This window comes from Nannospalax galili, unplaced genomic scaffold, assembly GCF_000622305.1.
Source record: "Nannospalax galili isolate Female #2095 unplaced genomic scaffold, S.galili_v1.0 scaffold162, whole genome shotgun sequence".
NCBI classification, from domain to species: domain Eukaryota; kingdom Metazoa; phylum Chordata; class Mammalia; order Rodentia; family Spalacidae; genus Nannospalax; species Nannospalax galili.
The window spans coordinates 544,830-559,424 of record NW_008350388.1 but is presented as its reverse complement, the minus strand read 5'-3'; the positions used below and the strand labels follow the sequence as shown (position 1 = coordinate 559,424).

At 44.3% G+C, this 14,595-nt stretch overlaps 1 protein-coding gene across 3 annotated transcripts in view; it reads left to right on the top strand.

Annotated features, from left to right (window-relative positions):
• The first annotated feature begins 550 nt into the window (after positions 1-550).
• Positions 551-14,595, top strand: part of Ankrd29 (ankyrin repeat domain 29) — a 54,643-nt gene continuing 40,598 nt past the window's right edge. For all 3 annotated transcript variants that reach the window (XM_029570703.1, XM_029570702.1, XM_008847615.2), the window contains exons 1-2: positions 551-777; positions 11,445-11,555. In XM_029570703.1, coding sequence (XP_029426563.1) covers positions 589-777; positions 11,445-11,555 — 300 coding nt within the window. In that variant the 5' untranslated portion in view covers positions 551-588. The remainder of the gene's footprint in view (positions 778-11,444; positions 11,556-14,595) is intronic.

Genomic DNA, 14,595 nt, shown 5'->3' with positions numbered 1-14,595 from the left:
AGATGTCAAGAAGTGTGGGGTGGGGAGTGTATCTGAGTGTGGATGTACATGGGAGATGGGTGTATGAGCTCAGTGTGGAGAACTTCATATGCAGAAGCCGTGTGTAAGGCACATGTTCCTTTTTGCGTGTGGAACCTGTGTGTGGTGTGTGATCTGGCATTGCGTATGGAATGTGACTGTGTAAGATCTGTGGGTCAGTGACATGAGTGTGGAGAACTTTGTGTGTGGAAGCTGTGTGTGGACTGTGACATGAACTTTGTGTGGAAGCTGTGTGTTGAGTGTGACATGAACTTTGAATGGGAAGTGGTGTGTGGAGTGTGACTCGAACTTTGTGTGTGGAAGCTGTGTGTGGAGTGTGACCAGGAGAACTTTGCATGGGAAGCTGTGTGTGGAGTGTGACATGAGCTTTGCGTGGGAAGCTGTGTGTGGAGTGTGACATGAGCTTTGCGCGGGAAGCTGTGTGTGGAGCGTGACCCGAGAGTGGAGAGTGTCCTGTGCTGACTGCCAGCAGCGCACAGGAGATGCGGAGCTCGTGTGCGCGCGAATGGAGCGTGTCCGCGGGACAGGGAGCAGTGCGCGCGCGCGGCCATGGCGGCCCCTGCGTGCGGCCTTGCGCGGCCCTCCCTGCCCCTCCCGCCCGCGCTCTCTGGAGCCCGTGGCGCTGGCAATCATCCTCCGCCCGCCTGGCGGGAGCGCGCGGGCGCTCTGAAGAAGGTGGCGGGTGCGGGAGCGAGGCGCGGCAGGGCGGCCGCGGACATGTGCAGCATGTCCTTCAAGGTGAGCGGAAGGACGCCGCCGGTCGGGGCGGGGGCGGGGAGGCGGGTAAGAGGGGCCCGGCCCTCCGCGGAGTGCGGGACCGGCTGCGCGCGCGGCTTTCCGCACTTTCATCTGGGGGCCGAGGGAGCCACGCGGGGCGGCGGGCACGGTCGCCATGGTAACAGGTCACGGGAGGCCGGCGACGCTTTCCCGCAACCACAGCATCCCCAGCCTGGCCCTCCGCATCCTCATCAGAGCACTTAATCCGCACAGCGGAAGTGCATTTGATCCCCAGGTTTCACCGTCCAAAGGATGCTTCTCTTTTTTTAAAAAAAGAAGAGTTCATTAACGTCATTCCATTTAGTCCCTACGTTTGAGGATGAAAGTGGGATTCATTGATTTGGCCTCGGCTGGAAGGTTTTAATAAAAAGAATAGTTAAATGGATTGAGCATTTTAAATCTGCCAGGCTGAGCGAGTCTTCAGGAAGGCCTTTGGGGTGATGCTCTTAAGTGGCTCAACTTTTTTTTTAAGATGAGGCAGTACAGGTATAGAGGAGTTAAATCCCCCTCCCACTGTTTGCAACGGGAAACTTAATGGCCCCATCTCTTACAGTAACTCCTGTGAGCCGAGGAATGACAGGGTGAGGTCTGCATGTTAGACACTGGCTACAGCTGTAGAAGAGGCAGCGTAAAGAGACCAACCAGGAAGATGTTGTGGTTGCCTCCTTAAGAAATAGGCTGGACCAGGGCGTGGGCGGGGTGGCCGGGAATGAAAGGAAGTAGGAGTGATTTAAGATTGGTATAAACTGGCAGAATTTAGTAACTGATACTGGTCACTTAGTAAAGAAAGCAAGAGAGAGTAAGGTGAAATGTTTGGTTTGGAATAACGTTTGAGGATGGATGGGAATTCAAGTACAGGTGCTGATGAGACAGATACCCAGAGTAGGAATTTAGCAGATGGAGAAGATGAGATTGTGGAGTTGGCAGAATTATGTGCTAATTGAACCCATGGGAATTGCTCAGTGAAGAGGATCAAGGCTTACGAATGAAGGACTGGGGCGATGGCTCAGTGGTAAGTGCTTGCTGTGCAAGCTTGAGGACCTGAGTGCAGATTCCCAGTACCCATGCAGAAGCTACACTTGCTGCATGTAACCCCAGTTCTAGGGATGGAGATGGGGAAAGACATACAGATCCCAGGGGCTCCCTGGCTAGTTGGTCCAGCTGAAACAATGATCTCCAGGTTCAGTGAGAGACCCTGTCCCAATTAAGTGGCAATCCATAGAGGAAGGTGCGGACATCAACCTCTGCACAGAGAGCACACTTGCTCGCACACACATGTGCACACATACACACACAAAGGAAAGAAAAGAATGAGTAGACTAAGAGAAGCCCAGTGAGAGGAGAACAAACTAGGGGTGGATGAGCAAAATCAGAAGCAGATGCTGTCACTCAAGCCAAGGATTTCTAGTCATTTGGGAAAAAAGAGGACCTTAGCATGAAATGCCACCTGGGGCATTGAGCTAAGAATGGAAAAGGCCTTTGGATTCAACAACAAAGCATCCACTGGTGACCTTGCCAAGAGCCAGATTGCAAGATCGTGTAAAGAGACTGAGTAGAACCCACAAGTATAGGGAACTCTTTAAAGAAATTCTGCAACAAATGAGGTTTCTTTTGTTTTGTTTTGTTTTGTTTTGTTTTAAGACAATGACTACAGCTGGGATCCAGAGTTGACAAGGGTTTGTTTATGATGATAGAAACTTGAGCATCTTTAAATAGTAATAGACAATTCACTAAGATGTATAGATGGTCAATAAGGGCCTGAGAAGGTACTCGGCATCATTTGCCATCGGGAACATGCAAATCAAAACCGTGTTGAGATGCTCCTTCACCCCCACCAGGATGACTAATTGGCAAGGAAATAACAAGTGTTGTTGGCAGACGTGGAGAAATTGGAACCCTCATTGCTGGGCGAAATATAACACGATATGGTAATTTTTATTTTATTTTTCCATTTTTCATGTGTGTGATGTGAATATATGCATGTTTTTGCATATGTGTGGGTGCACATGTATGGGTGTGTGTACCTATGGCCTCATGCATGTCGAGGCCTGAGATTGAGTTGGAAATCATCCTTGATCAATCTTCCACCATATTCAATGAGGCAGAGTATCTCAGTCAAACCCAGAGTTGTCAGATATGGTTAGTCTTGCAAGTCAGCTTGCTTTGGGGAATCCCGGTCTCAGCTTTCCAAGGCTAGAATTACAGGCTGGTTGCCACACCCACCTGGCATTTACATGTGTTTTTGGAGAGCCAACTCTGGTCCTTAAGCTTTTACAGCAAGTGATTTAACCTCTGAGACATCTCCTTTGCCCTGATGTGGTCATTTTTTAAAAGTCTGGTCTGTCTTCAAAAAGTTTAAAACAGAATTTCTACCTTACCTAGTGATTCTAAGACTAGATGTATGTCTGACAGAATGAAAATATATTCACACAAAAACGTGTGTACCCATTCATAGCAATGATATTTATAATAGCCCAAGAATGGAACCTATCCCAATGTCTATCAACTGATGATACAGTTTGCATTGTAAATAACAAATTGGGGAATTTAAACAAAGATACTTTTTCTCAAGTTCTAGAGGCTGGGAAGTCTAAGATCAAGGTGCTGGCAGATTTGCTGTCCAATGTGGTTTTTCCTGATTTGAAGCTTGCCACCAGCCATCTGATTCCTCCATAAGGAGAGAAAGCTCTAGTGTCTCTTCTTAAAAGGACCAAAATATGTCCTCCCTTAAGTTGTTTCTGTCAGGTGTTTTGTGGCAGTGACACAAAAAGTAACTTTATAATATGATTATTCTACCATTAAAGGAATGAAACGTGAATACATGCTGCAACATATGAACCTTGGACTACAGTGAGTGAAAGAAAGCAGACACAAAAGGCCACATGTTGTATGATTCTGTTTATATGAAGTTCTAAAGTGGATAAATCCATAGATACAGAAAGTAGAGTAGTGATTGTAAGGGTCTGGGGAAAGGAAGTGATAGTTAATGAGTATAAAGACACAATAAAGGGGTATGAAGGTTCTTTTGGGGATGGTAAAATGTTCTGAAAATGGATATATACCAAAACCCATCAAATTCTTTTGAAAGGATTAGTTATATATTAGAGGAAGTGTTTATTTGAGCTTAGGGTTCCAGGGGCATTACAGTCCATCATGGCAGGGAGGCGTGGTGGTTGGAAGCGGCTGGAGGAGGCTGGAGCAGAAGCAGCAGAAGCTAAGCTCTTACATCATCCCACAGGCACAAGAAACAAGAGAGCAACAAGACTTAAGAACTCTCTAAACCCACCCCCAGTGACATGCTTCCTCCAGGGTAGCCACACCTTCTAAAACCTCCCAAAACAGCACCATCAGCTAGGGACAAAATGTCCAAACACTTGGAGCCTATGGGGGACATTTTCATTCAAACCACCACATTATGCAAATTACATCTCAATTAAAATGTGTTTTAAAATGCTAATGAGGTGTGTCTAGGATGTTTGGGAGTAGGAAGGACAGCTGCAACTGTGTGACTGAATTCTCCAGGAGAGGAGAAGCAGTGACCTAACAGGAAGGACTTCCATTAGCTAGGAGGATTAGCTAGAAATCTGTGATCCACCTCTCCCATGGAGATAAAAGGAGAGAGGAAGTTGAACTTCCCTTGATGTTTTATGAAATGAAGGTCAGGATGAGTTCAAGATTTGGGGGGTGAGTAGAAAGGAAGTTCCTGGACTGGAGTGATAGCTCAGTTGATAAAGTGCTTGCCTTGTAAGGATGAGGAGAACCTGAGTTTGATTCCACAGCCAGGCATAGTGGCACCTGCATAGTGGCACTGTGGAAGTGGAGACAGGCAGATCCCTGAGGCTTGCTGTCCGGCCGGCCTCACCTACTTGAGGAACTCCAGACCAATGAAAGACCCTGTTTCAACAAGGTGGAAGACATCTGAGGAATGACAGCCAAGGTTGTCTTCTGTAGTCTCCATATGCATGTGCACACACATGCACCTGCACACAGGCGAACACACGCACGTGCGTGTGTGGAAGCTGACTGGCTACGTGCCAACTTTTTCAGTGAATAAGAAAAAATGACTATGCGGCAGCTACTAGGTGAAGTGAGGTAGAGGATTAGATGGTGGGATGGCTTGAGTCTTAAAGGAGCAGTGATCTGTGCATCTGAAGGGGGTCTAGAAGCAGCTAGGTGCATTTTGTGCTGGTGTGAGAGAGGATCATGCCTTCACCAGAAAGAGGAACTAGGGACATTGAAGCAGGAAGAGAGGAGAGCTCTGTGCTAGGTAAGAAGAGGAACAGAATTGCCATGGAGTAGAATAGAATGGAGTTCTAGAAGATGCAGAAGGAAGGTTTGGAGGGAAGGGACCAGAGTTTCAGGCCAATCAAGACTTATATTAGCAATACTTCCACCTGCTTCCCATCATATCTGACATTAAAATGCACCTAACAGCCCACAGTGATAGTAGATACTTTAGATTTAGGGGGATTTTATGATATTTTATTTTTTAAACTCTTTATGACTAATTTATCATTAGTCTGTGATTTTTTTTCCTGCTCTTGTCTCCTATACTCAGAAGCTCTGTGTACAGTGAAAAAGTCAACCCCACATATTATTTTCACATGGCCACAATATTTTTTTATGGTCTTACAGGCATTTTAATTGAAACATCTTGGTACCTTATAGTGATAAAAATTCAATTTTTTTGCGTAACTCTTTTTGGTGTGTGTGAAGGAAAAGTAAAGGCAAGAGTAATTAGCATTACAAGTTCTAGACAGGGAACTAGAAATATTTTATGATGCCAAATTTATCAATAAAGTTGACAAAATGTTATGTTTCTTAATATTTTATTATTTTTATTGTATGTGTATGAGTGTTTGCCAGCATGTATATAAGTGTACCCATGTCAGGCAGTGCCCACCAAGGTCAGAAGAGGGCATTAGACTCCCTGGAGCTGGAGCTACAGACAATTGTTAGCTGCCATATGGGTGCTGGGAATCTAATCTGGGTCCTCTGCAAAAGCAGCCAGTGCTCTTAACCACTGAGCAATCTCTCCAGCCCCCAAAACATTGTTTTGTAGCTGTTTTATTAAGTGTTTCTTGACTTTAACTTGCGAGCCATGGATTAACCTTTTTATTTTCATGCCCCCAACAACCAACATTTCTAAGTCTCTGAGTTTCCAAAGCCCATGTAAAAAGGTTCAGCGTTGCTGGATGTGTCTGTGAGGGAGTAAGCAGGGCATTATACATCAGTTTATGTTCATGATGATTCAGAATCACTGTGTGTGGGCGGTGTGCATCTGAAACTCATGGACCCCTTTGCATCTACTTGCTCTGGCTTCAACCTGCCACCAGCAGCCACTTCATTTTCAACCCAGGGCCTTGCACATGGTAAACAGTCTCTCTACCACTGAGCTCCATGCCCAGCCCTGTTAGCAGTCACTTCCCTCTGGTATCAATTTGTCTCCTGGAATCTTCTTTCCTAACTGGTAATTCCAAATTTGTTCTAAAGGCATAGACATGTATTAGAATTGTTATTTAAGGAACAGTAAATACATTCAAGACTGAGCTTTTTGTGTTTAAAAAAAAAACTCCATGGATTTCATTACATTGGCTTTTGACTTTCTGATGTGGATGTCCCATAGGTACTTGAAACTAAGGCCTTATTCTTCAGGGCCAAAGTTGCCAAAAGCCTTACACAGCTAGGGATGGGGGAAGTTTACAATTAGAGAAAGCATCACTATCAACAAAACAGAAATATCTGGATCTTTCTTGAGCAAGTCTTAGCCAGGAAGGTCAAGTATCTCAATGTGCTGTGTTTCAGCATCATAACCGAAGTCAGTCACATATGAGCCAGAAGTACAGGAACCTGCGTACTTTGTCCCTATCCCCAAACATAAGTTATTTCATATTGAACTCCAGTTCACTACCCAGTTTAAATGGCCTAGATAAGCCACAGGAAAATAAATGAACAAAACTGAATGTAATGAACAAAATTGAATGTATCAACGTATCATATAATTTACCCATTTGAAATAGAATGTCAGGAATCATTGCAGAAGATGGGGCGGAAAGATTGTCAGAGCCAGAGGTGGTAGATGAATATAAGAAAACCATGTTTTCTGGGCCCAACAGGACAGTTGTACTATGAACCCACAACACTTCTGACAGTATGTTCAAAACCTATGCAAGTCCAAGCCAGACAAAAACCCAGAATGGAGGAAGGAGGTGAACGAGAAGCCCTAGCCCTAGCTGAGGATCTACTGGCAATTGATTTCATTTTATTTTTTAACAGATTTATAGTGTATGGCTGTGGTTGGGAAGCCCGGGATGGAGGGAGAGTAGAAGAGAGAGAAGCAGTGTCTCCTTTAAAGGCTAAAGACTCGTCTGCCCCTCTGCACACCTATGATTCTGCATATTATACCCAGAGGAGACTTGGAAGTTATCCAGGGATCATGATTTCTGTAGACTCCACTACAGGAGGAAAGTAGGGGAAACTTTCCATTGGCAAGAGAGGAGCTTGGAAGGGAGTTGGGAAGAAGATCATTGGAGGTCACTGAAGCCTTATTCCTTGCTGTCTACTGAAGAATTTGTGGGAGGCAGAACAGTGTGGTAGTTAACAAAAAAGGCAGCATCGAGCAGCAGCCTGCCTGACTCTGATGCCTGGCTTGCCGTTTCTCACTTACCTCATCTGTACAAATGGGATGGTAACAGTACTCACCTCCCTGAACTGCAATAAGGATTAAATGAAGTCTGTGAGCGGCACACCAAGTGGCACATAGTAAGCTTTTCATGAGCATTAGCCCAAGATGCCTGACCCCCACTCAGTGTGTGGCCTCAATACTGTAGGAGCACAGACCCTCTTCTTTGCTAAACGTTTTCTACTGGGATGTCTCATAGGCACTTGGGACTCAGCATCTTCAAAGCTGAGCTCATTACTTGTTTCTAAAGCCTGTCCTTTCTCTGGTATTTCTGACTTTCAAAAATGACAACATAGTCCACCAGTCTGGACCCAGAAACCTTAGAGTCAGTCCCCTCTCCATATTGCTGCTTTCTTGCACATAACATCACAGTCCAAGACTGTTCCCCTAAGGTCCTTAAGATGTCTCCAGTTTCTCCCATTCTCATTCCCACACAGTGCTTTATGGCTCAGGCACTTACATCTCTCACCTTCTACAAGGTAGTATAGTGACACTGTCAACTCTGGCTCTGCATCTCAGTCCCCTTCCTCAGAGGCTGTAACAGGGACTCTTCTGAAATGCAAGACTTATGGTATCTTTTACCTACAAATGCCCCCTCAGGATAAAGTCCAAATTCTTGGATCTTTCCAGGTCCCCTGGTCCCTGGCACCCATAAGCACATACCCTTTCTTTCTCATACCCTAGAGAGCATGTGGTGGTTTGTGGGATTCTGGGGCATCCACAAGCCATATTAGTGTTTGCTCATGCTCTGTGCCTAAAATCCTGGGAACCCCTGTTTAGCCAGGCTCCTACCCATGATTCAAAACTCATTTGTGAAAATTCCTTCTATTTGAAATCATCACTGGCCAAGCCTCAGGCAGCATTGATCACTCTGATTTGTGCCCTAACCGTAAGCAGCTGCCTTTCTCCTTTGGCACGTAACAAACCTTTGATCCCTATTGACATGGTTCATTTTCTGATTAGACTATAAAGCTTTTATAAGCAGAGGTCAAAGTTAACTTGTACCTAAAATCCTAGCCCCTAACCACTCCCCAGTCCTCCTGTCCCCAGCACACACTAGTGATCAAGTACAGCTATTGCTTGGACCAGTATAAGAAGTTCTGGCTGTGCACTCATAGATAGCTTTTCTTGAGTCCGCACCGTGTGAACACATGAAAGTATATATTATTATTTTCCCGTTTTACTGGGCTCAATAGAAGTTAAATAATTTGCTTAAGATCACAGAGCTGGAAAATAGTTGAGACTTGAACCCAGCTCTTTCTTACCCCAAATCAACTTCTGCCTTGCTATGATGCCATTGGTGACTAGCAACTGTAACAAGTTTGGCCCAGGCTGGTGCAAATGCAGAAAGCTCTGGGGGTGAACACAATGGCACAGTTTGACTTGAAAACTCAAGATGATAAATTTACACCTTTAGGGAAGACAAATGGTTAACCTGGAATTTGAAGTGGTTTTTTCCCCTCCTAAGTGAGGTAGGAAACTATTCAAAGCATGTTTGTGACCCACTTATCACTCCTCACCCTGCCAGTTTCTCACCCAGCTATGTATGTCAGCACTAGCTTGTGTGTATCTGTCTTTCTGTTCCCTGAAGGACTTCTGAAATAAAATCCTCGTGCCAGCAAATGCTGTCAGTATACTGCCAGCACAGTGCTTTCATTTTAGATGGCATTCTTGAGTAGCTGAGATTAATGGCGTTTTCTTTTTAACTGAGGGAAGCACTTATTTAGTACAGTTTGGTAGTCTTTACTTTATCCAAGCCCTCATCTACCAAGTAGACACCAGAAACCCTATATATTCTGTTTTCCTACACATACATACTTAGGATAGCTTCTAAATTAGACACAGTAAAAGATTAATGATAAAAATTAATTAGGTAGAACAGTTACAACAACATACTGTAATGAAACTGCCAGCATCATTGCATCACAGCTTTGCTGTTCAGGGCTGATTAAGTAAGGGCTGGTTGGATACAAGCATAGTTGGTATGATCATTGCAGGGGCTAAATGACTAGTGGGGGGTGTTCTATACAGTGTGAATACACTCCACATCCCACACAAGAAAGAGAGACAGTGCAAGATTTGATCACATTACTCAGAACAGCATGCAGTTTAACACTTGTGAATTGTTTAGTTCTGGAACTTTCCATTACATATTTTCATATCACTCTTGACTTTGGGTAACTACAACCAGAGCTAAGATGATATGTTCTACACAAACATATCATTGTCCTTTGCTTAATGGTAGAGACACATTTTGAGAAATGGGTCATTAGATGATTTCATAAAATCATAGAACATCTGTATGTAAACTAAGATAGCTGAGTGTCATTAGGTTCTTAAGGGACCATCATGGTATGGTATATATGGTCTATCATTGACCAAAACATTATTTGGCACATGTGTATATTTAAAAGACATATTGAAAAAAGGCCTTTGCAGTTAGAGGAACTTTTTTACACGTCCTCAAAGTTCTTTTATAAAACAATGTGAATATTACAAATTTTCCTGAGACCATCAGAATTCTACAATGGTACTAATACTTTGAATTTCTATTAATTGTGACTTTGTAAAGTACAGTAGTTAGTGATGGAAACTAACACTTGTCATCTGTGGTTAGTGTTGCTGAGGGGATGTGAACACATGTCTATTCACTCCACATTAGGCACTGAGGACAAACCAAAGAAACAATTCTACCTGTCTAGCTTAGTGAAACCAGTGAGCTTATTGGGGTGACTTACAAGATTACAGGTGACCAAAGGCAGCTGCATCCCTGAAAGCCCACCCCAGAGTAGATGGTGACTCAGCAAGGCTGTACCCTTGGAGCTAGCTCCCTGTACAATGTGCAGGCAGCCTGGCTAACTAGTCTTCTCTCCCCAGCAGTTGCTACTTCTTATATAACTTTCGGGAAGGGCTGTGTTGATATTGTACATTTCTGGAGCTTCCTGAACCTTTTAAGTTTTACTTACTTCCTGAGTCTTCTGAACTTCCCTCTAAGATGGATTGTTTCAGTTCAGAAAAAAAATAGCTATACAGAAGCTAGGTGCTTATGAGACAATTAATCTACATTATCTCATCCTTTTGGAAAACAAGGCAGGTATTGTGACCTCCATGTGAGCAAGAAGAGATCACTGACTTCTAAGGTCCAAGCCACTTGTGTATGGCCTGCTGAACCCCAGAGCTGTCTGGTCTCTAGCCAGTCCCTTCCTTTAGTACTCTTCTCTACAAAGCAACAACAAATTGTTTTAGAACAGGAAACTGAACGGATTCAGCTCTACCACTCCTCGTAGAGATCTGTTTTCCAGTCCTGTGTCTCCCATAGATAGGACCTAAGCTTGGTTTGCCCCAACAGTGGAATAAGAACACAGAATGGCATTCTCTGCCCAAGGTCCTTTGTTCTCAAACAAAACCCCTGGCAAGTTCCAGCTAAAGGGAAATAAAGAATAGGTGGAAGGAAGGTTGCTTACCCCAATATCTGAGATCAGTTGGGAAGTGTGGAAGACACAGAGAAAGTGCCAGTGACCTCAATTAGGTCAGAATGGGGAGAAACTTCTCTCTACTTACAAGGAAAATGTGATTTGGAATGTGTCAGGAAGGAAATAGCATTTGGGCAGAGCCTTGTCCTTGTTGGATGGGGGAAAGTTCATTTCAAGCAAAGGAAACTGTGAACAAAGACCCAACAGCAGCAGGAAAGCGAGGTGGTTGATGGGAAGTGAGGCTTTCATAGTGCTGTATTATCAAAGCATTGCTCTGAAGACCACTGTGGGCTTGGGAGTTTGGTATAAAATGAAACATTTCCCACAGCCTGGTATTTTACAATCATCAGTGGTGAGAGGGAGCAACCTTGCACATGGTATCACTCATCTTTTATATGGTCTTATCTATGTGCATGGAAAGCAGCCATGGTCACTGATCTCTGTTTAAAGACTGTTTGGTTTTACTCTTGCAGAAGGAAACTCCGCTTGCCAACGCTGCGTTCTGGGCAGCGAGGAGGGGAAACCTGGCCCTGCTGAAGCTGCTGTTGAACAGCGGTCGTGTGGACGTGGACTGCAGAGACAGTGTACGGAGGGACATGGTATCTGCATGCCCAGAGCATGCCTTTGCATCCACAGCATGAGACCACCTGACCAGTACACTTCACAGTGCTCATTACTTGTTCCTTAGCTTGCTTTATCCTTTCAGAGTCCTGGGGTATAGTGGTGAACTTAAAAACACACTAGGGAAGTCAGAAAGGGAACAGTTAACACACACAAAACAAAAGGCAGCCATCATAGGGAATTAGGGACTTTTACTGGGAAGCAGAATTGGCAAGTTCTAGAAAGAAAAAAAATATTTAGTAAACTGCTGTGAAAAATGAGAAGATGGTGGTAATTTGGAGCACACATGGGCTGCAATGGCTGTAGGAGTTTTGCTTTTCGCACAAGATTTACAGAAGCTGAGAAACTGAAGCCTTCACCAGCCTCTTGTCCTTTCATCTGTACAAACAAAGACACTTAATGGCAAGTTAGAAGGAGAAATTAAAATAGATGTAGTGGCCTATGGCAGGTCCCACCTAGAGAGCCCTTTCCCTACCACCTAGCAGCAAGACATCTCCAGATCCCCCAGGGGTAAGACGGACCCCAGAAGAGAAAATGATTTTGTGATTTGAATCAAAATCAGAGTTAGTGTTTTCCTCAAAACAGGAAGTGGCGACGGACCCCAGAAGAGAAAATGATTTTGTGATTTGAATCAAAATCAGAGTGTTTTCCTCAAAACAGGAAGTGCCATTTTCATCTTTGATGTACAGATTTGCTAAGTGAAACCCACCAAGACGGGGATAGCAGAGTTTGCTCTAGCCCCCATGAACCTGCAGATCCATCCTGTACCTTTCTCTGCCTGGCTCTGTGTCCCAGAGTCAATCATACGAAATGCCCCAGAGCTCTGCCTTCCTCTGGCCTCCAGTTGAGTTTGACCAGTGTGAACATCAGCAGGAGTCAGAGGATGGAGGCGAAAGTGTCAGAGAGGCCAGTGTCCCTGTTCATCTGGCTGTGACATTCACACTCTGTCCTGGGAGCCATTACATTCCCTTTACCCCTTCAAACTTGGCCATTCAGAGCCCCACAGTCATTAACTCCCAGAACTACACTGTTCATTTTAGTTTCAAAACCCAGACCACTTTTTTAATAGTCTCTTTATTTGTTTTCCTTCTAATTATCCCAGTTTGAACATACCATCTGTTCTTTGTCAGAACCCAGACTTACAAGGAACTCTGGGCATCTGTGACCTGCCATCCTGGTCTGACTTGGGGTCTCACTGGACCAGTTCCTGTCCCACACTAAGCAACACTGTGGGATAGGGCTTGGTTATCACCTGTGGCCTTTATCTCTGACCACTTGGGTGATTACTTTTCCTTCACATCATCCCTGTTTGACATTCCTGTGACATCCTCCTGACTTAGCTCCTCAGGGTCACTCTGAGCACTGACACGCTCAGCCCTTCCAGTGCCCTAATTTGTCTATGCTACCATCTCCTTCCCATGGAGCTCACACTGTACCTCTGTCTTACCAGCAGCTATGTGGGGCAAAATTTTTGCTCCCATGAATAGACTAATATATTTGACTAATGAATTAATACCCCTCTTTAAAATTTCAGAGCTGGTGAGATGGCTCAGTAGGTAAAAGCACTTGCCACACAAGCCTAATGAGCTGAGTTTGATGCCTGGAACCATGTTCCATGCAAAAGTTAAAAGAACTGACTCCACAGAGTTGTCCTCTAACCTCCACATGTGTGCTATAGCATGTGCATGCCAAGACACACACCATATGCAAATAATAATAAATAACAAATAAAAGTTAAATGTCTTTTAACTGGGAGATTTCAGGAGGGATGATTCCTGTGTTGGTTAGTTTTTCTTACCAACTTGGCATAACTTATAATCAGTGGTGAAGAGGGAACCTTGATTTAAGAATTTCCCCCATCATTCACTGGAGCCAGGTCAGCCTATCTAGTGTCATTCCCTTAAATATCGACTCTCCCTCACCCAGCAGTGATCAGCTGCCAATAGTTCCTCAGCTAAGGTTGGGGCTTCTTGCCCATTTCCCCACACCAAGGGATATCTGGCTACATAAATTTGACTCAATAGGCCTTAACATATATGACAGCATGCATGAAGTCCTTTGGGCAGGCTATGGGGGGGATAGGAGCGGGAGTCCCAATATGATTAAGATGTAGTATATGAAATGTACAAAAATTCAGTAAAACTATAAAGAAAAGGAAAGCTGACTTTAAAAAAACAAAAAAAGAATTGTCCCCATTAGATTGTCTGGTGGACAAGTCTGTGTAGTCTGTGGGGCATTGTCTTGATTGATGATTGATATGGGGGGCCCATCCCACTATAGGCCGTACCATCCTTAGATAAGGGGGGCTTTGACTGTATAATTGGCTAAGCATGGGCCTATAAGTCAGCAAGCAGCATTCTCTGGGATCCCACCTGGAGTTCCTGCCCTGACTTTCCCTACTGACGGACTGTGACCTGGAAGTATAAGCCACATAAATCCTTTCCTCCCCCAAGTTGTTTTTGGTCATGGTGTTTATCACAGCAACAAAAAGGGAATTGGAAAATTCCTTAGCCCAAGGAACACATCTAAATGATGGTCGTTTCAGACATCGTGACTGAGGGACGAGAAGATATGTGGAGACAGTACAGGCCTTTGTTCCTCTTGGAATGTCCTGGCTGGACATCTGCCTCCTCTGTGTGGCAGGAATCTTGGTTCCTGGATGGTTTCTTAAAATGATGACTGATGTCTAGGCTGATAATGCCTTTGCCTATGGGATTAAACCCCAGGATCACCTAGGAAATATATGGGGACCATTAGGATGTAGAGCAGCCCCTTAGGGCTTTCTTGGTAATTGTTCTTAACCTCAGTGTAATTATATTGAAACTTTTCCAACAAACAACATTGTAAAGAACAATCTCTAGGCCACTCACTGTACAATAAAAGCTTTGACTTAGTAACATTTGTTCATCTAGGGTTCCTAGATTTTTAATATTTTCAGGCTTCCCTGAAACCTGTTTTGTAGCCCAGGGTGGACTCCAACTAAGGAGTCCAGCCTGGCTGGAT